The following is a 23,377-nucleotide window of genomic DNA, read 5'->3' as shown; positions in this document are numbered from 1 at the left end:
TGTGCACATGTAAACACAGTATCCTGAATAGGATCTTTACGTGGATAAGGCTCCTAACTGTGATACTCAAGCCCATGTTAACACGCTCATTGGTCTCTAACAGTGCTTGTTCACATGTTTCAGAGCTGGCGCCACAGATTCTCTCCTCTGATGGCGTCGTGTACCGGGTCATTGAGGGCGGAGACATCATGCTGCACTGTGAATCTTTCGGCTCCCCGCGACCTCAAGTCACATGGTGAGACAAAATGTTTACCAATAGTACAGCATTTGGTCTGAATCCGGTAGCTTCCAGGAATAGAAATACACAGTACAAACTAAACAAACACAGAGTATGGTCAGAAAGCTTCATCACTGGCTGCATGCATGTGGAATGAAGCGATGATGATTTCAGTGAGCTTTTAGAATTGTACAGATAGCTTCAGTTTTCAGATGTAACCCCAAATGTTCAAAATAAACTGATTTCCTGATCTAAAAACCCAAAGAACCTTAATTTCAATTCTAATATAAGATCTGATTCAGAACATGCCAAAATGTGCTGAATGTTAATCCATATAAATCTATAGCAAATATTTGTAAGTAAAATAAAATAAAGTAATAAAGTAAATAAAGTTTTTTTTTTTAAATAAAATCCAGGTAGATTGGTGCTGATATAACCAGATAACATTTCTTATCAATTAAGATTAAATTAAGATCTATTGATTGACTGATTGATTCTGCCCTTCTCTTAAAAAACTCCTCATAAGTATTTGGCTAAATTATTCATCATAATAATCCCACAGTTTTCCGGGACTCCAGGTCTCCAAGTGTTCTTTGCATTCTTTTTAATGGAGCAGCGCCCTCTAGTGGTTGTGTGAAGAGATTGCATCCTGCAGCCACAGCCCTTTAATAAATCCACTCTGTCTGACGACATTTACTCATGAACGCTCTTGGAAATGTTCTGGAAAAAACATGAAGGTTTCTCCGTCACAAATCCTAGTCCGGCGCTTTAACTGCAGAAAGCACCTTTATTGTGTTAAATTAATCAAATTAAACATTAAGACTGAAAATGCGAGGGTTTTTTCTTCTGTAAGTAGATTGGAGATAAAGAGACGCAAAATCAATTCTCCTCTCCTCTTTTATCGATCTGAGTTTTATCCATCCTGTGTGTGAGTGAGAGTGACTCCTCCATTAACAGAGTCACTGCATTTAACCGCCTTTACCATGACGTTAGCTTGTTTGTTTGATGTTAGAATAACTCGAGACTGAGCAGCAAACCCTCTGATTCATCAGCATGTGTTTGTGTGTTTAGGGAGGATGAGGAAGGCCTTCCTCTTCTGTCCCACTCTCGTGTCTCACCGCTGACCAACGGGACGATCAAGCTGTCCAATGCCAACCACGAAGACAGAGGATCGTATACCTGCCACGTCAAACACACCAACATCTCTATCACCGCTCACCTGGAGGTGTTCAGTAAGTCAGACACACATTACACTCAGAGACAGTTCAACCTCTGATAACGAGGACTTAGTAGAGGAAAACCCACAGTCCTCGCAGCTCAACCGATTTTGCAAACTATGGCATACTAATTGGCAGAAATAGAGGGAAAATCTCCCAACATCCCGAGCTTCACCAACATTCCTTAGTCTACCTTTACAATATCATCCTTCAGTCGGTAAAGCATTTCATCTTGATCTCTAAAGATTAAACTTCATCTTTGTCTTTGAGATGATTTCAACCTTTAAAGCTTACAAAATATTTCTTCCTTAACTTTAAAGATGATGTCATCCTTTAAAATGTATAAAACATTCCATCCTTTCCTTTAAAGACAATGTCATCTTTTCAAGCATATAAAACATTCCATCCTTTCCCTTAAAGATGATGTCAACCTTTAAATTGTATGCAATATTCCATCCTTGTCATCAAAGATGATGTCGTCATTTAAAGCATTTCATTCTTTTCATAAAAGATGAGGTCATCCTTAAAAGCATATAAAGCATTCCATCCTTGTCTTTAAAGATGATGTCATCCCTTAAAGCATATAAAATTTTCAATCCTAGCCTTTAAAGATGACATCTTCCTTAAAAGCATATCAAAAATTCCATCTTTGATTTTGAAGATTATGTCATTCTTTCAAACATATCAAACATTCCATCCTTGACTTTAAGGATGATGTTATCCAATATAATATCAAAAATATTCCATCCTTTTCATAAAAGATGATGTCACCCTTAAAAATATATTTAACACTCTCTCCTTGCCAATAAAGATCATGTCATTCTTTAAAGCATTTGAAGCATTCCATCCTAGCCTTTAAAGATGAAGTCATCCCTTAAAGTGTATAAAATATTCCATCCTAGCCTTTAAAATGATGTATTCCTTAAAAGCATATAAAACGTTCCATCTTTAACTTTAAAGATTATGTCATTTTTTAAAAAACATATCAAACATTCCATCCTTGTCTTTAAAGATGATATAATCCTTTGAAATATCTAAAACATTGTGAACACTTGGAACACTTGTAAAAAAAAAAAAGTGATGTCATCCTTGAAAGAATATAAAAAATTCACATCTTGTCTATAAGGATGATTTCATTCTTTAAAGCATATGAAGCATTCCAACCTAGCCTTTAAAGATGATGACATCCTTTATTTAAACCCTTTAAAATCTTTTTCCGTACCTTTAAAGATCTTTAAAACTTTAAAAAACATTCTGTCCTTGCCTATAAAGATAATGTCACTCTTAAAGCATATAAAATATTCCACCCTAGCCATTAAAGATGACATCTTCCTTAAAAGCATATAAAACATTCCATCTTTGACTTTAAAGATTGTCATTATCAGACATTCCATCCTTGACTTTAAAGATAATGTCATCAATTTAAATATCTAAAATATTTTATAACTGTCATTAAAGATTATGTCATCCATGAAAGCAAATGAAACATTAACTCCTTTGCTATAAAGATGATTCCATTCTTTAAAGCATATGGAACATTCCATCCTTGCCTTTAAAGATGATATCATCCTTTTAACCCTTTAAACTCTCTTTCCTTACTTTTAGAGATGATGTTATCCTTTAAAGTTTAAACAACATTCCTTCCTTGCCTTTGATGATGAAGGCTCTCAGACAGTACAAACACATCTTTAGCCATGCTGTAGAAACCAGATTAATTCACATTTTCACCGCCACGTATTGAAGAGACTCGGTCCAGACTAGAGTTTGTCTAGCAGGAAGTAGCCCAGCACTGGTTGTTTGAATGAGGGTGCTCTGATTGGTGGTTTGATCTACTAATGTGTCCCAATGTGTTTGGGACTCATTCTGGAGCCACAGGAATTATTGATTCAAGGAGAAAAATGATAGACAACACACACTTCCTGGAACATAGCGAAGGAAATGACTCCTAAATGGATCGGGATTGATCTGCTCTGATAATTGACTTAAAATCATTAAACTGATCTGTAGAACAGACTGTTCTCACTGAGGGTGAGAGAGAGTTTATAAAATGTCTGATCTCCCTGTTATACTGTAGATCCCTGTGAACGGCACCACTGTTTTCTTTGGTTCAAACAGATTTAGACTTCACGTCACATCTGAAATTTTACTTCTCTGCCTTGTTAAGTGAAGGCAGGAATCTAAAATTTGATCTTTTAATCCTTTGGTAAACTAATGAACTCTGGCATTAAAATTCTCTATGCTGTTCTTTATGAAGGATCTTTACAAAAAAACCTTTTAATGAAGTCAATTGTTTGCAGGCAGAAGAGCATGATTGTCAGATCAGAAGTTAAATTAGTCTCAAAAAAACACTGTCGTATTTTCTGCTCCCGTCAGATCAAACACTGATCGTGACGAGCCCACAGGATGTCCGTGTGCTCCGAGGAACTGTCGCTCTGCTCGACTGCGGCTTCTACAAAGACCCTCAGCTGAATGACTACAAGGTTTCCTGGAGGAAGAATGGACACGAGCTGGTCGAGTCATCACCAGATGACAAGTAAGAAGACTATAACACATTATCAAAACACCACCTAAGCTTAGGCCTAGGGTTATTGGCTATTTACAATGTAGTTCTGGTTTTCAACTATGTCCTCTAAAATATTCACTGTGCGTTCGTTAGATTCACTATCTTTGAAAATGGCACCCTGAGAGTCACCAACGTCCAATCAGAAGACAGCGCTCAGTACACCTGTAAGATCAGCACCGACCTGGACAGCGTGATGGCCAGCGGCTCCATCACTGTCGTCGGTAGGTCGGCGTATTTGAGACTGTGACATGTATGAGCAATATGTGCTATGGTCTAACTTTTGATATATTTGACTCTTGTGACTCTTAGCTCGACCAGACCCACCCAAAGACCTGACACTGACCGATGTGGACGACCACAGCCTCACACTGAGCTGGATCCCTGGGAGCTCTCACAACAGCCCGATTATTGGTGAGATGAAAAAGTTTGATGCGAAGAGGATTTTATTTCTGCTGTGATTTGGTGATAATTAATGAACTTGGTTTTTATTAAGTTCATCCTAACATCAGACAGCAAGTTGTCTTAACACCATTGTCTTTGTCTCCTTCTATCAGAGTTAATCTTATCATTAGACAGGAAGTAGTGTTAATGGCATCATCTTGTCAAAGCACTTGTTGCACTTGTCAAAGCACTTTGTAAACCCATGTTTTTAAAAGTGCTATACAAATAAAGTTATTATTATTATCTTTGTTTCAACCAATCAGAGCTTATGCAAATGAAAGTCAGGATGATGTCATGTCTTTATTGGCACATATCAGCTATCATCCTCACATTAGGCAGGAAGTTGTCTCAACACCAACCACTTTGTCTTCTACTTTTTGATTTCATCATAACATTAGACAGGAAGTAGTCTTAATGCCAAGATCTTAATCTCCTTCAATCACAGTTCAAACTAACGTTACACAGGAAGTTGTCTTAATGCCTTCATTTTTGTATGCTCCTATCAGAGCTCATCCTGACATTAGACAGGAAGTAGTCTTAATGCCAAGATCTTAATCTCCTTCAATCACAGTTCATACTAACGTACAGGAAGTTGTCTAAATGCAATCATCTTTGTGTTGACCTATCAGAACTAATGCTAATGAAAGTCAGGAAGTTGCCATGTCTTTATTGGCACATATCAGATATCATCCTCACATTAGTCAGGACAGGAAATAGTCTCAATGCCATCATCTTTGTATGCTCCTATGAGAGCTCATCCTAACATTGGAGAGAAAGTTAACTCAACAGTGTCATCTTTGCCTCCTTTTATCAGAATTTATGTCAACATTAGACAGGAAGTTGTCTTACTACAGTTGACTTTAGCTATTCTTATCAGAGTTCATCCTAACATTAGACAGGAAGTAGTCTTATTGGCATCATCTTTGTGTCCTCTTATCAGAATTCATGATAACATTAAACAGGAAGTAGTCTTATTGCCAACATATTAATCTTCTCCAATTACAGTTCATACTAATGTTACACAGGAAGTTGTCTTAACGCCATGATCTTTGTCTTCTACTATCAGAGTTATTGCTAATGTTAGACAGGAAGTTGTCTTAACAAGGTCGTCTTTGTCTCCTCTATCAGAATCCATGCTTACGTTACACAGGAAGTTGTATTAATGCCATCATCTTTGCTCCTATCAGAGTTATCGCTAACACTAGACAGGAAGCTGTCTCAATGCCATCTACTTTGTTTCCTCCAATCAGAGTTTATTGTGGAGATGAGGGAGGAGCAGCACTCCGAGCAGGCCAAGTGGAAGTGGGTGAAGTTTGAGACAGTACCTGGAGACTTTAACCACCGCCAGCTAAAACTCCACCCGTACTGCACGTACAGCTTTAGGGTTATTGCTGTCAACGAGATCGGCAGAAGCGACCCCAGTCTGCCATCGGACCACCGCAGCACGCCCCCTGCTGGTGAGTGATGGCAGACACTGAAACGATCCCATTTCATGATTTTTGTTAAAAGTCTTGTGTAAAGAAGGATAGAAAAGAAAAGTAGTTGCAGTGAATTCTTAAATGGTTGGGGGTTTGGTCCCCAGCTTTGAATGTGTATGAATGGAAGCTTTGCCGTCTCTACCCTCAGTGTAAGAATGGGATTAGTCAGGACGAGATTCCATGACAATAAAGGTCAAGGTCCATATTTTATGAAACATTCACTTCTATATGGGACATTTCCTGTCTTTACTGTAATTATATAATAATCGTACTGTGTGAAACATCCTCTCATGTATGTCTTTGTTAATCCTCTTTCAGTTCCCAGTAAAAACCCAGATAACGTGCGCAGTGAATCCACAGACCCGAACTCTCTGACCATCACATGGGACGTGAGTATTTCTGTCTGGATGTATCTTTGTGTTTGAAAAGCACAAGCTGTGATACATGCTACCGCTTCTATGAATACATGAGTCAAACACGTGTGATGTTCTCCTGCAGGAGATGGACAAGCACCACCATAACGGTCAGGGTTTCCAGTATAAAGTGTCATGGCGGAAGTCTGAAGGGCCGAATGTACGCTGGGAAGAAGCCTATGTTCTCTCGCCGCCATTTCATGTAAACAACACCGGAACGTACACACCGTTTGAGATCAGAGTCCAGGCCGTGAACTCGCTGGGAGCAGGACCAGCACCAGAGCCAGAGATTGGACACTCTGGAGAGGACAGTAGGTCTACTTACATCCTTCAGTGCTGGAAAGAGGAGAAATTTTTTGTTTTGTCAAATTTAAATGGATTTTAATTCAGATCCAACATCGTTTAGCAGCAATCAAACTCAATGCTACCCCGATAATCTGGAAACAATGAGGATTGTCTACACTAAAAACTACACGTATAACCACTGGAGAAAATCCTATTTTCAGTGTGCGCAAATGTATCCTCATAAACGTTGTTAACGATCTGCTTTAAGATCAGATTAAGATCATGACAACAAACAAGAGAAAAGTAGAAAATAAAAACTCTATTTATCAAAGCAGATGGTTCAAAAATGTGGAGCATTTCCCTGTGCCTGAATGAACTGTCTGATAGTTTCTTCAGCAACACCATCATTCATCTGTATAATATGGAGTCTTAATAACAGAGGGAAATCCTTTTTACATAAATCAGGCTTTTATTCAAGAACACTGAGGCTCTTTTCGAAGAAATGTCAAATCTCCCTCTCAAACATTTGGACGATGTGCAGAAGAATGCTGCATTTTGTTTCTGGTTTTATTTCTGATGAGTTAAAAGTTTTTTGAGCAAAGATTCAAATCCTCGGTGAGAGAGGGATGTTCAAATTTCTCGAATATCAGAGATCACTAATAGATTTCTGATATTTGAGATTTATAAATCTAAACTTCTAGAAGATTCAATGACCATTTTACAGAGACAGTCAAAAGTATATGTAGCCATTTAAAATGAGCACTTGAGTGTACTGTAAACCGTTAATGCTGACGGTCCTACTTTATAGTCTTCACAGAGATAAAGTCATGACAGCAAGGATTCAAAACAATGCCAAACATGATGCCTCAACATATGTCAGTAATCATAACACTTATCTTTCACAGAGCCGGAGGAAGCACCGACCGGCGTCTCAACCACAGTAATGAACAGCACCGTCCGAGTGAAATGGAACGAGGCCCGCAACGTACGGGGACGGCTGAAGGGATACAAGGTGAGAAAACCTCAACATTAAAGAGAGAAAAGCAGCCGTGCTCTTTGACGGCTCAAAACAAAGAAAACTTCATTCATTCATACCTTTGTGAATTCATTTTTTCATTCATCAAATTCATTGATTTATTCTTTCATTTCTTTGTTCAGTCATTTATTTATTTATGCATTTCTACATGTTAGTTCAGTTTTGTGTTTGTCCTTTCTTTTATTCATTTGTTCGTTGTTACTTCCTGCCTTAATTAAGCTATTTATTCATAGTCAGTTAATTAGTTAGTTAACTAGTTAGTTAGTAAATTAGTTAGTTAATTAGTTAGTTAGTTAGTTAGTTAAGTCAGTAAGTTAATTAGTTAGTTAGTCAGTTAGTTAGTTAGTTAGTTAGTTAGTTAGTTAGTTAGTAAATTAGTTAGTTAGTTAGTTAGTTAGTTAGTTAAGTCAGTAAGTTAATTAGTTAGTTAGTTAGTTAGTTAGTTTGTTAAGTCAATAAGTTAATTAGTTAGTAAATTAGTTAGTTAGTTAGTTAGTTAGTCAGTCAGTCAGTTAGTTAGTTAGTTAGTTAATTTGTCAGTCAGTCAGTTAGCCAGTCAATTAGTTAGTTAGTTCATTAGTTAAGTTAGTTAATTAGTTAGTTAATTATTTAGTCAGTTAGTTAGTTAGTTAGTTAGGTAGTTAAAGGAGACATATTATACCCTTTTAAGACAAGCTTAAACCGTTCTCAGAGGTTCCCAAAACATGCCTGTGAAGTTTGTTGCTGAAAAAACATTCCAGTATGGGAATTTTGTACGTTTAAATCCCCCTCTGTGTCAGCCCTTCTCAGAACAAGCCGTTTCTGTGTCTGTAAATGGTAATTAGCTGTCTGACTCTGCCCCTGACCACACCCCTTTCAGGAAATGGATGCAGTACTCCTGGCACTTCAGACACTTTTATCCAAAGTTTAGAACTAGACTGAGATTTGAACCATCAACCTCCTAGACTGTAGTCAGCAGGATAACCCATTGAGCTATCCAGCATGTCACCTGGTAGTTGAGAGGATCACTGGAGGAGGGCAGAACTTTCCTCCAAGTGGGGGAGGGCCAGCCAAACCTGGGGGTGGGTGCTCACGCTCCTGGTGAGGTCACCAGGAGCTAAATCTGAGAACAGCTTGTTTCAGCACACATTTTCGGAAAGGTGGAGAAAGAGAGGGGGAGAGGGAATGGATTTTTCTGGTATTTGAGGGGATTGTGGAAAGGCCAGGGACACATATTTGTGTTAGAAAAGCCTGAAAAACTAATTTTTGCATAATATGTCTCCTTTAAGTCAGTAAGTTAATTAGTTAGTTAGTAAGTAAGTTAGTAAGTTAGTTAGTTAGTTAGTTAGTTAGTTAGTTAGTTAATTTGTCAGTCAGTCAGTTAAACAGTTAATTAGTTAGTTAGTTCATTAGTTAAGTTAGTTAATTAGTTAGTTAATTATTTAGTCAGTCAGTTAGTTAGTTAGTTAGTTAGTTAGTTAGTTAATTATTTAGTCAGTCAGTTAGTTAGTTAGTTAGTTAGTTAGTTAATTAGTTAGTTAATTATTTAGTCAGTTAGTTAGTTAGTTAGTTAGTCAGTCAGTTAGTCATTTAGTTAATTTGTCAGTCAGTCAGTTAGCCAGTTAATTAGTTAGTTAGTTCATTAGTTAAGTTAGTTAATTAGTTAGTTAATTATTTAGTCAGTTAGTTAGTTAGTTAGTTAATTATTTAGTCAGTCAGTTAGTTAGTTAGTTAGTTAATTAGTTAGTTAATTATTTAGTCAGTCAGTTAGTTAGTTAGTTAGTTAATTAGTTAGTTAATTATTTAGTCAGTCAGTTAGTTAGTTAGTTAGTGAATTAGTTAGTTAATTATTTAGTCAGTCAGTCAGTTAGTTAGTTAATTAGTTAGTTAATTATTTAGTCAGTCAGTCAGTTAGTTAGTTAATTATTTAGTCAGTCAGTTAGCCAGTTAATTAGTCAGTTAGTTCATTAGTTAAGTTAGTTAATTAGTTCGTTAATTAGTCAGTCAGTCATTTGTTAATTCTTAGTGAGTTTTGCTTGTTAGTTCAATCAATTTTTTCTTTCACTCATTCATTTCAAGTGAATCTATTTATTGATGGGATAGCGCCTTGAGATGAATCATCTCGTTTTCAAGGGGGTTTGTTTCTTTCTTTCTTTGCTCACTTATTTGCATACATATTTGTTTATTACTTAGTCACTCCATTCTCTCCAACCATTATCCACTTTGGCACCAACCAGTCAGTGTTTACATCCCACACAGCTCGGTCTCATCCTTCATTTTTTATCTAAACCTTCCACTAACAGGATTTTCTCTGCCTCTGCCTTCAGATATACATTAGGAGGCTGGGTCCCCAAGGTGGGCGGGGCCGGCGGTCTCTTGGTACGTCACACCATGAGGAAGAGCAATCAGAGCCAGCGAAGGAGGGACACAGAGACAGCCGGGAGGTAGAGGTCTATGGGTCAAAGACGTCAGAGGAGGTGACGGGGCTTAGGCTGTATTCACGCTACGAGCTCACCATGACAGCTGTCAACAGCAAGGGGGAGGGGCCTCACTCAGACCCACACCGCTTCATCACCCCAGAGGGAGGTAAGAAGACAGGAAATGTAACGGGGGAAATACTTCATTTACTTTTCAGATAAACTAACACCTGTTTCCTGTCTGTGAACAGCACCCGGCCCGCCAGCATCCCTCCGGTTTGAGAGTCCATCAGAGAAATCCCTGATCCTCTACTGGAGCCCTCCTCTGGAAACAAATGGCGTCCTGCTGGGCTACGTGGTTCAGTATCAGCAGGGTATGTTTGGAGAATTTATCAGACTCTGGGTCTCTGTGTCATCTGACAGGGGGTGCAGGTTAGACCCCACCCAACCCTAACCCTGGACCAGAGACAGTCAAAGGGTTGGGGCATTACCTTGGGACAGAGTTAGTTGAGGGGTTAGGGCCTAACTCTGGATCATAGAGAGGTTAGACCTTAAGCTTGGACCATAGATAACCCAGAGGTTAGACCCTAACCCTGGACCATATATCGCCTTAAAATAAAGGCCTAATTCTGGACTTTAAATGGCCTAGAGGTTAGACATTAACCCTTGACCGTAGATGGCAAAGAACTTAATGGTCAAACCCTGGATCATAGATGGTCAAGAGATTCCGGTCTAATCCTGGACCTTAGATGGCCTCGAGGTTAGGGTCTAACCCTGGACCATAGATGGCCTAGAAGTAAGGCATTAACCCTGGACCATAGATGGCCTAGAGGTTGGGGTCTAATCCTGGACTTTAGATTGCCTAGAGGTTAGGTCGAACCCTGGATCATAGATGGCCAGGAGTTAGGGTCTAACCCTGGACCACAGATGGTTGAGAAGTTAGGGTCTGATCCCAGACCATAGATGGCTGAGAAGTTAGGGTCTAACCCTGGACTATAGATGGCCCAAGGGTAGGGTATTACCCTGGCCTCTAGGTGGCCTGCAGGTTAGACCTTGCCTCACAGTGATGAACCGTTACAATTGAATGATCTAGTTTCTCTGCCTTCTGAGAATGTGGAGTGACAGGGTGGGAATGGTTCGGTCTGGCCTGCAGAAAAGCGAGATACAAGCTGAAGTCCATTTGCCATCTCCTATGTTATGCAGAGCTAGAGGGCAGAGACAGCCTTCTGCAGATGATCGATGATCCCAGCGTCACCCACATCGAGCTGGACTCTCTGGACCCCAGCAGTTACTACATCTTCAAAGTGAACGCTCGCACCGCCGCTGGAGAAGGGCCTCCCATCACACGGAGAGGTGCCACCCTGCTGGAAGGAGGTTAGATCATGAATGTGTTTCTCATTCCTGCTTCGTATTTATTTCTAAAGTTTGCTGACCGTGCATTCGTCTCCTTCCAGTTCCACCGTCCAACATCAGCATCAGCTGTGGGAACACGTTACTCAACCTGAGCTGGGTGCCTGGAGAACGAGACAGGAACCATGGCTTCATCATCCAGTACTGCAGGAAGTGCCGTAAGAGACGGGAGGAGGGAGGTGTAGACTTTCAGTATCGTGATTAAAGTCCAGTTCAGACAAAAGACTCTTAACAAGACAGGCCCAAACTTGCAACTCTTGTAATAGGCCAGTCTGTGACATTCTAAAAGCATATAAAACATTTCACAGCATATATAAAAACAAAAAATGCTTTTTACTTAAGGAATTTCTTCGAACCTCAAATGTTCACTCTAACTGAAGGATAGCTCATTAGATTAAGGGGTCAGAGGTCACTGGGCCTCATGTTCATCCCTGGGGTTTAGATAGCATGAAGTTTCTTTAGTTTAGGTATGAATTCAGAGTATAATGAACCACATCTTTGTCATTGCATTCTGTGTCTGTTTTTTTCTGCAGCCGGCTGTGAGTGTGAGGAGTCAGAGGTGGTCAACTCCACGCAAGGTTTCTATTCGCTGACGGGCCTCAAACCAGGATCACAGTACGAGCTGGAGATCAACCACGGAAACGAGACACAGTGGAGAGGTGTGACCATGACACTGGGCCCAGGTGAGGAAAACAGCACTGAATGAACTGTAGTCACTGGGTGAGGGTAAGAGTACCATTCATTAGACTGACCATGGAGGGAAAGCAACTGGCTTGAATATTCGGTCCTAATGGACCTCAGCCTCCTGTCAAAGGGGAGGGCCTCAAAATGCTTGTATATGGGGTCAGAGGGGTCAGCTGCAATTTTACCTGAGGCTTACAGGTCATGGAGAGATGGTAGGTTGCAGCCAGTCACCTTCTCTGCAGCCTGTCCTTTCCCTACCGTGGCTGCAGCGTACCAGACTGTGATGGATAAGGTGAGGATCGACTCAGTGATGGCAGTGTAGAGGTGCACCATCGTCACCTTTGGCAGGTTGAATTTCTTCAGCTGCCACAGGAAGTACATCCTCTTATGGGCTTTTCTGGTGAGGGAGCTGATGTTGAGCTCCCACTGGAGGTCCAGGGTGATGAGGGTCCCCAGGAAGTGGAAAGAGTCCACAGTACAAACTGGGGAGTCACAAGCTGCGTTTCCATTATCCTTAGAAATGCACAAAATCTAAATAGTGCGATTAAAAACTGGTAATGGAAACACCTGGCACGCCAGATGGATGTGTGAAACACAAACCTCTCACAGACAGTGTTTGGGAAAGGGCAGAGCCTTTGAAAAAAAAACTCAGAGGGTGATTGGATGAACAGCCAAAGAGTAACTCCATAAAGAACTGCATAACTCAAACCATGGCAGCTGGAGACATGTCAGTACACGACTTTTGTCGTTTATGAAAAGAAAACAAATCAATGCTGTTCTTTGTTCGTTCTTTTAACGAAGAAATGTCAAGTTCTGAGCATCCATAACTGCACCGACCTCTTGTTGCTGCTTGCTTACGTTACGACTCCACCACGCCCGAAAGTACTGCCCCTCAACGCTGATTGGTCCTGTCACTTTCTAACCAGGCCCAAACAGCTCAGACCGGAGCTTTGCTAGATGGATTCGCCAGTGAGAAACACAGAAACGTGTGTATCCATCTGCTTTGCAAGGTTAGGAAACACCTGGATTTAAAAAAAAGAAACCTTTCAAATATCGCTAAAAGGTTTTTACGCTCTCATGAGGTTTTTCTAGGCGTTTTGTATATAAATATATCGCAAATATATTTATTTATATTTATATCAAAATATAAAGTTCATTGCAACACTTTTTCTGCATTTTCAAGTCACAGGACGTAACATATGGTGTCACATGACCAGTTCACTCCGAGCCAACATGGTGTGGTATGTGTGGACAGAAGAGGAGGCTGAGACTTTTTCTTAACATCATACTTATACCCTCATATGTGGCTTTTGCCATACATAAGGACTTTGCAAGATGAGATTTAACAAGAATTACAAGGCTCATGCCCAAAACTCCCTTCAATGGAAACACATTCAAAGCGCAATTGTAATTAGTCGACAGTTGAAATATCGCTTTTATTTTGTGAAAAACTGTGATGGAAACGCAACTACAGAGGGTTATGGTGGGCAGGGGTGTTGGCAGCAGTGTCCTTTCTAAAATCTAAACCATCTCCACTACCTAGAAGTGTATATACAGATACTTAACCTGACTGTAAACTCTTGAATTACAGCTACAGGTTTGCTCAGACATTAACATTTTCAGAATGAGGGAATAAACTTGACCTGTTGTAAAAGGCACCTGCTGACTGGATAATTATCTCCTCTGATCACATAAGTCTGCACTGAATAAATTATTTTCTGTGGGGGCGGGGGGGTTGCTCTCTCTCAGTACCCTCAGAGATGCCCGGAGGGTTCGCCACACAGGGCTGGTTGATCGGACTCATCAGCGCCATCGTGCTGCTGGTGCTGATACTGCTCATCCTCTGCCTCATCAAACGCAGGAAGGGCGGCAAATATGCCGGTAAGATGAGCAAACACGTCAAAAAATTAAAGACTGGGGTTAATCTGTGGTCTCCAGGTTCATACTGAGGGTTTTGTTGTTTAACAGTGAAGGACAAAGAAGACAAGGAGGTGGACTCTGAGGCTCGGCCAATGAAAGACGAGACCTTCGGGGAGTATAGGTGAGTATTTGCAATTATAAATCAGTAAGTAACCATTACACGTTTATTTTTATTTTTATCTGGCCTGAAAATTGCCATCTGCTGAAGGTTTTCTGTGCTAACACTAAGTCTAAAAATCCTACTGAGGCCTAGAACCAGTCTGTTTTCCTTCATCATGAAGTTTTCTTTCATATATCAGTCATTATTATTATCACTGATAATTCTGTCTAATTCAACTTCACCTACCAGCTCTGTTTGGAGAGAAAACTTAAATTAAAGCTGATCTTCTCTGCCCCTTCCTCTGTATCTCTTACCCTCCTCTCTCTTACTTTAATCTCCTTTATTTCTATAATTCCTGCCCCCTCTGTGTCTAACATTTCTTCTCCCTCTTATTTTTATCTCCTTTCTTTTTCCTAACGCTCACCCTGCAGATCTCTGGAGAGGTGAGGACATTTAAAAGTTTAAAATGCATGTGACTTTTCTTTCTGTTTGGCCTTCATTATGTTCAGATTTCTTTCAGGGGCCCTCCCACTTAACCTGTGGGAGGGCCCCTGAAAGCGACACACCTGATAGACAGTTTTATATATCCTGCTGTTTTTATTGATTCATCGAAAGCATTTGACACAGCTGATCATGGTCTTTTAATCCAGACACTTAGTAACATTGGGGTTGATTCAATTTCTTGTAGCTGGTTTTATGGTTATCTTTTTAACAGATCTTGTGTAAAGGCTGGAAACATCCAATCTGAGTGTTTATCGCTAACAAAAGGTGTCCCACAAAGATCCTTTTTGGGCCCTGTTTTATTTGCTGTTTATATTAATGTTATTTCATTTTTAACAGAATGTGATTTTCATCATTATGCAGATGACATTGTTTTATATTGCTCTGCTGTTTCTGCACAGATGGGTGTAGAAAAACTTCCACCTGCTTCTAACACTCCTCAACAGTTTTATGGCTCTTAAAATTGTAATTAATGAAAGCAAAACCAAATTTATGATCTTTCTAAAGCTAGAGATAACGATTTTAACAGTCTACAACTATCCACACTTACTGGTAACAGTTGAAAGAGTATCAGTGTATAAGTATCTTGGTATTTGGATAGATACATTGTTTATATTTAAACAGCATATTGAAAATCTCATTGGCAAACTTCAGCAGAAACTTGGGGTTGTTTTTATAGAAATAAAGCTAATTTTCCCCCCTAACTGTAGGAAAAGTTTAGTTGAGGTGATAAAAACATGTATGTTTTCATTTATAAATCCCTGATTGGACGTACACCTTCTTATATAACATCTATGCTGAACAGGACCACCGGACATTATGGTACTCTCTCTGACTCCTTAATGCTGTAGGGTTTACTCTGAATTTGGGAAATCTGCTTTTAGCTTTTATGCTCCTAAAATTTGGAACAATTTACAGGAAACTCTCAAGATTGGCCTTTTAGTTTCTCTTCAGCAATTTAAGGCAATACTCTCAAATCCTTTCACCACAGCATGTGATTGTTTTAACTGAGCATCATTCTTCTGTTTGTTTCTGTTTTTTGTGTTTGTATTTCAACATCATTGTAAATGAGGGAAACCTCAATGATTTTTGAGACTTAAATAAAGTTTAGATAAATATCCATAGCATGGTTATATTTCATATTTATGTGGGAAACCTCTCACAGGAAGGGCAGAACTTTTCAAAATATTCTTAGAAGATAACTGGACGAACAGCTCCAGTAGTAACCTGAGCTCGACAGACGGGCACTGCCGTAGTTTATGAACTGTGGAGCTAGTTGGTGGATAAAACTCATGCAGAGGCCAGTCACATCTTCTCTACCAAGAGCAGCTTTCAGTGTGGCTCTTTGCTCTTTTTAAATAAAGTAGTGTGGTCCAGTTCTGATAAAGCTGCTGCTATATTATAGCTACATCCAAACAAATTGCTTCACTGGCAGCAGCCATTGCTCTCATCTTCCAGTATAACTAAACTCCACCTGTAGCCACCACTTCATTCTCTTTAAATGATGGTGATTGGTCAGATCCATTTTCAGACATGAGCTTTGCAAGACTGATCAGATGCTGGATAATTTCTCTGACTCTGAAAACTGTTAGAAATATTTCAGGTTCTTTCAGAACTCTTATAAAAACTATATCAGAGGTTTAGCTATTGTTTTATTCATTTTCAGTATTCGAGTGAACAGATTTTAGTAGTATGGTTTTTCAGTGTCGTTTTTTAGAGATGGAGATAAGGCTGTTTTTATTGTTTTGTTATTTAAAGTTTTTCCTTTCTTTACCATGCTTCAGCCAGGCCCGGCCCTATGGGCCTTGGCCCAACCCCTCATCTATTTGGCCCACCCTAAAAGTTTGCAAGATAACAGACTTCCCATACATTTCATTTCTATTATATAACTGTAAATACTCTGTAAAATCTATCATATAGTTTTCCCTTTAAAACAAGCAAACTCATAATTATGAGGTGAAACCAGCCATATGCCACAAACATGCTCGCAACTGTTTAGTCAACAAGAAGGGTAAAATATTTAAATGTTTGACATTAAAAGGCCCAGCCAAAATTATACCAAATTAATATTTTTTCCTTTACCGTGTTTCAGCGATGGAGACGAGAAGCGCTCGGACAGCCAGCCATCTCTGGGCGACAGTAAGCTGGGCAGCGACGACTCTCTGGCTGAGTACGGCGACAGCGTGGACATCCAATTCAACGAGGACGGCTCCTTCATTGGCCAGTACAGCGGCCGGGGGCCCGTTCCCCACGGCAACGAGAGCTCCGGTCCCGCCTCCCCCGTCAACGCAGTCCCTCCTCCCCCCATCGCTCCGTCCATGTCGAGCATCCTGAACCGACCCAGCTAGAGAGCGGACGCCAAAATGACAAAAACACACAAATACACCACAGAACAATGCTGATCCACCGGTCCAGATCTACTGATCCTGATCTACTGATTCTAATCAACCAATCCTGATCTACTGACCCTGATCCACTGCCTGTTACCTTATCCAGCTACAACACCCACAGAGATACCTACACACATAAATACACAGATATATACTAACAATGTGTCGATACATTCCACCGTTTATGCAGTGCAGACGTTTACAGGATGTTTTCCTTTTCTACTCCGAGTTTACACACGAACACTGAAAAACACACACAAGAGCAGACAAGCAGAATCACATGACCATCAGATCACATGACCATCAGATCACATGACCACCACTCTCCTGTAAAAAGCCTAGGGCGGAGCTGCTCCAGCTGTTTGTGACTCCAGATGTTGTCAGGATTCTCTAACGTCATGTTTAAGCATCACTAAATTAATTTCAAAGTTCTTTATGAACATTTACATAAACATATAGATATCTGGGATGGCTGCAGTCCTGATAACCAAGCGAATGGGGGGGTTTCTACAAGATTACAATAAAAATATCTGGCTGCCTGCAGGGACTAAATGAGCTGGCAGAAAATATAGTCTCCATACATATTTTGCACATCATGCAAAGATTCGTCAATAGACAGCAAGTAAATGAATGAATTAAAGTGGGCTGGTATCGCTGTTAAAATTCAGACATCATTACAGAGACGATTCTGCAGAGACTGAAGTTTTTCTTAAAGAAAATGATAATGTTCAAAACCAGAAACAGCATCGTCAAACCTCCAGACTCCTCTAATTAAACAATCATTTGTCCCCGCTATCTATGAGAAAACAGATCAATCACTGTATTGATCCGTCAGTTTGTTTAACAGTTGATAGTGGATAGACAAACAGCAAACTTTTTTACTGTATATTTTAAACTGGAGCTGGAGGAATCGACAGTGGCAGGGGCCTAACCCTAACCTTCTGTCAGCAGACTAAAACTTACCCTGACCCCTGGCCCTACCTTAATCCTAACCCCCAAACCCTTTCCTAACCCAGGTTAGGTGGGAGTTAATTTCTCACCTGATACAAACCTAAACCTAATCCTAACCCAGATTAGTTAATGGAGTCAGTGGCAGACCAACAGCTCTAGTCTATGATGTAAATGGTTGTTTCTGTCTGTGGATTTACACTAATCCTAAACCTAACCCTACCCTTAGCTTAACCTTGGCCTGTTTATTTCTGAGTTTAAAAACACAAATTAAGTCAAGGATAATGTATAGAAAGAAACTGTCCTTGCAGAAAAATGAGCCTTTGCTAAAATGTGATGCTTACTTGACTTCCAGTTGATATTTTTAAACTCTTGGAAGCAGTCACAGGCTTGACTGATGGTTTAACGATCAGCTGGAGCAGCTCAGTCCAGGAGAGGAGGGTCATGAAACCTAGAAAACTCTTCACATCAGGTCTGAAACCGTGATTCCATCTTGTATAAACACTAACACATTTACAGTCAAGTTCATTTTAAAAACACGTCGTCATTTTTAGTTTTCTTTCTCACCATTGGAGCGTCAGTGTCTTCACGTGTCTTTGTTTACACAGCTAGCCAGCTCTTTCTTTGTGTTCGTGTGCACGTGTCGGGAATGATTTGACTATTTATTGATGTGTGAGCGGCTGTCAAACCTAAGATGCATGCCCCTCCCTGCGGCATTAACAATAATTCAGTTCACGTTGATGAATTTAAAGAGTGACTGTTAGCGTGTGCGTGCGATCGTCCGTGCTCTCCGTCGCTGCAGAGATGGAGATCTGTTGCCTTAAACGAGTCCAGTGAAGCCTTCTCTCCTCCCTCCGTTTGTCAGTCATACATCTCTCCTGTCTCACTTCCTGTTTCCATCCAGACCCTGATCCTCTAACCCTGATCCTGTTTGACAAAGGAGGATCAGGACGGTGGCCCTGAAAGGACATGATAAGCAAAATACAACCACACAGAGCATAAATAGAGTTAAAGATCAATATTATGGCTAAACAGTCTGTCAAAATGACCCTTGTCCTTAAACGGCTTAAACCTCAGACTAGTCTAAACAATTAGCCCTCTAATTGTTCACATACGTTCATCATTGACACCAAAATTACCAGTTAAACCAGTTATTAACATTTTTATTATTTCGGACATACAATCCCAGTCAGTCACTCCATCTGAGCAGTAACACAGCTGCTCAAGTAGCCAGTGTAGTTTTTCTTCATTCTTCAAAATCCCCAGACTGACCACAAGCTACCTGATGTTAAGATATGTTAAGACAAATCTAATTTATTTGCAACCTTTGCCAAACACACTACAATACCCACAATCCTTCAGTGTCACAGCAATGTCTCTGATTGGTTGGGTCTCTGCTACCCCTGTAAATATTGATAATATGTGCCGCTACCAACTTATTACAACATTATCATTTAAAATGTAAAAACCGCAGTGAAGATAAGTGTAGAAGAGAAGTACATTTATGGTTTGAAACCTTGAAAAGCTCTCATTTACAATAAATAACATTAATCGCAATGGGTTCTGGGACATGTAGTTCCTTCCTCTTTGTTTTTCTCTGTTTTTGCACCAAATCAAATGTTTTATAGTCATGACTGCTCAGGTAGCTGTTTTGCTTGATTCATGCATTAAAAGCATTGTAATAAGAACTTTACCCATTGCCTCTTGTAGGAACGGCACGGTTTAGCACAGCAGAATGTTATGAATAAAAATCCAAACTAAACACACCACTAACTAAGGAAAACCCAAAGAGGGTTAGGGTTAGGCCCTGCGATTGACTGGCAGCCAGCCCAGGGTGTACCCCGCCTCTCGCCCAATGACAGCTGAGATAGGCTCCAGCCCCCCCACGACCCCCAATGGGATAAGTGGTATAGAAAATGGATGGATGGTAAGGGTTAGGCTTAGGCACCCGACCCTAAAGTTTAAGGTTAGGGGTTAGGGGGATAAATTAAAATTTAACACACCACAAACTAAGGAAAAACCCAACAAGTCAATCAAAGGGCTGACAAGTAGAGACAGACAACCAGACATGCTCACATTCACCCGTACGGGCAATTTATTTTTTGGTGGTGGGAGGAAGCTGGAGAACCCAGTGAGAACCCACATGTGCACGGGGAGAACATGCAAACTTCACACAGAAAGACCCTGACCGGGAAGAGAACCGGGGACCTTCTTGCTGTGAGGCAACAGCGCTAACCCCTGCGCCGCCGTGCAGCCCCATTTCAGGTTATACTCAAATATAATCAGAGCACTGAGTGACGATATTGAGCTCAGGAATGTGGACGTTAATCTACACAAATGATTGCAGGCGTGCAGCATTAGCTACAGTTTGCAGACCAACTTCGCACACTTAGGGTGCAACGTTGCACCATTGCAGTGTGAAGTTTGTTCACAGAATGTATTCTTTTGACTGTACACTAGTCTTATATTTTGCATTTAATCGGATGGGAAATAACACGCCTTGGAACATTGCTAGTACAAGCTCTACTTTTTCAGCTCAGAGCGCAGTGAGCATGGCGACAAGAACAACAGACACAATGAGGGTTTTTGAATTTAGAGCAGTGTTTCCAAACTGTTTTCCCTCAGAGCCCCCCTACATGTTCATAAGAAAACCTGAGCCCCCCCATTTTATTGTTTCATTGAGGAAACCCTAAAAAAGACTGTATGTGTATCTTTCTTACCAAAAGACCTTTGTAAAAATTACACTTTAACTTTTTTATCATGGTTTTAGTCAATATGTGCAAATCGTTGCACCCTCTCTGAGATCTTTGGCGCTCCTTCCAAGGGGGTCATGGCCCCCAGGTTGGGAACCTCTTGTTTAGAGAGCTGAGCAGGGGAAACGCTACATTTGTTTTTAGAGACAGAGGATGCGGCCAATAAAAAAATGGTGTTTATGGAGTGCAGATGACCTGGAGGTTAGGCCTCACCTGGGTTCAACTCTGACTGGTGGCTCTGCCCCCCAGTCATTCCTCGCTCTCTCATCCCTGTTTCTGACTCCATCCACTGTCCTATCTTCGGACACAGATCCGATCTTTGAGCTTTCAGGGCCACCGTAGGAAGTGACAGGGAAACATGCCTATGCACACAAACAACACACCCACACACTGATGCATAAAGTGGAGACGGCGTGGAGACGGCATGGAGGTCCGCTGTAGCAGAACCATACGGGAGCGTCTGAAGGCGAGGGGGAGGAAGGAGGACAGAAGAGAACATGGCGTTTGGTTCTCTGAATGTACATAGACTCTGGAGATTGTCATTTTTTTATTTCATGGCTTCTTTTATAAGATGAACTAAAACTGTCAGTTTTTTATTCTCTGTTGCTCTGTTGGATTTTGTCCTGCGGCGGTCTCTGCTGCAGATTTTGTATCATAAACCCTGACACGCCATCGTCTCCTCTTAGGTTTCCCTCGTGTTTCCAGTAGAGACATTTAGAAAAAACTAGAACCATAGCCAGAACAAACCCTTCCCTGTCTACAGGTGTCTTTATAGCGCTTAGAGATGCAGCAGATATTATGAATTATTATGAAGTCATGTCAAATGTTAACATTTATATGCCTGACAGAGCGCTGATGTTTGAATGGACACGGGTGAGACGATGTCGCCCCCCACAGGCCCATACTGGAAATAAATCTGACTACTTAAAGTGTTGATTTTTGTGGTTTCAGTGTGTCGGATTAACGCTTTAACCAATCAGGTGAGAGTTCAATGGAACAAAGCTGCTCTGGGGCTGGAGACTGAATTAAATGTTTGGGGAGCAGAGAGGGACAGGAAACACCAACCACAGGAGACGATTCTCTCTATTCTCTATTCTCTATCAACACATTCAGTGAAAGAACCAATGAAAACAAAGTGTTCCAGATCAGTTTTAAGGTTTAGAGGTTCGTATCAAGCAAAAACTCCTGGAAGATCCTACTAATCTATTATCAGACCTACCTATTGTCTTGTTTTTCCAGCAGAGGTCGCTGTTCAGTAACGTCATGGTGGTGATATCCTTTAACACAGGGGTGTCAAACTCAAGGCCTGGGGGCCAAATACAGCCCATGGTACAGATATACGCGGCCCACAAGACCATATCATATTTCTATCATAACTGGCCCACCAGTAAGAAGTCTTTAAAAATGTGAAAAAGAGTAAAAATGATTACATAAAAAGTCAGGAATGTGGTTGAAAACATTAATATGTGTTTCATTTCATATTTTCAATTTTGCATCTCACAGTTAAAACTTAACATCTCAGCAGGAGGATGAGCTTCAAGTACTTTCAACAGGTCTGGATACTGTAGCATCAGGAAGCAAAAAAGATCTTTAGAAATAGAAGGTGTTACAGGCTTCCCCAAAAGGATTTTGCTATAGCAAAACCATGAAATGATCATTTAACTGTGTAAAAGACAGACCATGATCATGCATGTGAAACTTGAGGCCAACCTGAGGTTTAATATGAGAGTTATGCCAACTTCCTGTTAAATGGCAGGACATGGAAATACTTGCCATCACAGTGAGGTGTCCCTGAATGACACGTCTGCAGCCTTTATCTCAAAATCAGAGCTTGATTGCTTCAGCACTGTAAGAGATATAAACAAATGCCCTAATTAAGTCACTTCCTTTTAGCAGAAGGGGGCGCCACGATGAGATGCTTGCATGTGGGCGTGTCCAGTGCGATACTGTTGTCTTGCCAGAAAGTGTTAAAGAACACAGAAAAACACACGCAAAAGATACATGAGCTTAAAGTAATTTGGCACCATCAACCAGGCCTTATTTTGAAATTGAGATGAAGCTTGCGGACTTCCTGTTTGGGTTTGGGGTAGGGGTCCAAGAGGCGTTTTTGTAGGTCTGATGATGATCCATATGCAGACCCATAATCTTTTATCCAAACAGGAAGTATAGCAGCCTTGGGCGAAGACAGTTTTCCGAAGTGAAAGCATAACAAAGAATAGTTAGTATAAACGTCTATGTTGTTGAGTCATTTTGTACATGCTCTCCTGCAGATATTTCCATGTCTAACAGTGTTGCAGAGTGTCTAAGTGTCTGACAGGTAACAGATGTGTGATCTATGTCAAAGAAGGTATGACAGCCAGCTCTAACAGCTGCTGTTAGGAATGACAGATGTCAGCGCTGCAGGATGAAGAACAGCCATGCATGTGAAGGTCCCAGCATGTTTACTGGGATACAGCCGGCACTGGCGACAGTAACACAGACGGTGCAGCTTCAGTGGGACTCTGAGGATGGAGCAACGATTCACAGACACTCTGAGGATCAGTTACAGGAAGAGGAAGAGAGAGAAAGGTTAAACCTGGGCGACCAGTTCATCCAGATGAGTGAGTGTTAATGATCGAAGGTATT

At 40.7% G+C, this 23,377-nt stretch overlaps 1 protein-coding gene across 1 annotated transcript in view; it reads left to right on the top strand.

Moving 5' to 3' along the window:
* Window positions 1–19,859, top strand: part of LOC121517418 (neural cell adhesion molecule L1.1-like) — an 82,005-nt gene extending 62,146 nt beyond the window's left edge. Inside the window, exons 15-32 of the mRNA XM_041799159.1 lie at window positions 124–235; window positions 1,289–1,449; window positions 3,808–3,967; window positions 4,091–4,218; window positions 4,307–4,408; window positions 5,689–5,895; window positions 6,235–6,305; window positions 6,415–6,640; window positions 7,520–7,626; window positions 9,957–10,215; window positions 10,298–10,420; window positions 11,250–11,420; window positions 11,501–11,614; window positions 11,990–12,139; window positions 13,890–14,021; window positions 14,109–14,181; window positions 14,592–14,603; window positions 16,754–19,859. Coding sequence (XP_041655093.1) covers window positions 124–235; window positions 1,289–1,449; window positions 3,808–3,967; window positions 4,091–4,218; window positions 4,307–4,408; window positions 5,689–5,895; window positions 6,235–6,305; window positions 6,415–6,640; window positions 7,520–7,626; window positions 9,957–10,215; window positions 10,298–10,420; window positions 11,250–11,420; window positions 11,501–11,614; window positions 11,990–12,139; window positions 13,890–14,021; window positions 14,109–14,181; window positions 14,592–14,603; window positions 16,754–17,009 — 2,564 coding nt within the window. The 3' untranslated portion in view covers window positions 17,010–19,859. The remainder of the gene's footprint in view (window positions 1–123; window positions 236–1,288; window positions 1,450–3,807; window positions 3,968–4,090; window positions 4,219–4,306; window positions 4,409–5,688; window positions 5,896–6,234; window positions 6,306–6,414; window positions 6,641–7,519; window positions 7,627–9,956; window positions 10,216–10,297; window positions 10,421–11,249; window positions 11,421–11,500; window positions 11,615–11,989; window positions 12,140–13,889; window positions 14,022–14,108; window positions 14,182–14,591; window positions 14,604–16,753) is intronic.
* The last annotated feature ends 3,518 nt before the right edge of the window (window positions 19,860–23,377 follow it).

The sequence above is a fragment of the Cheilinus undulatus genome, linkage group 11, assembly GCF_018320785.1.
Source record: "Cheilinus undulatus linkage group 11, ASM1832078v1, whole genome shotgun sequence".
Classification (NCBI taxonomy): Eukaryota; Metazoa; Chordata; class Actinopteri; order Labriformes; family Labridae; genus Cheilinus; species Cheilinus undulatus.
The sequence above is the reverse complement of the archived record's forward strand: the minus strand, read 5'-3'. Positions and strand labels throughout refer to the sequence as shown.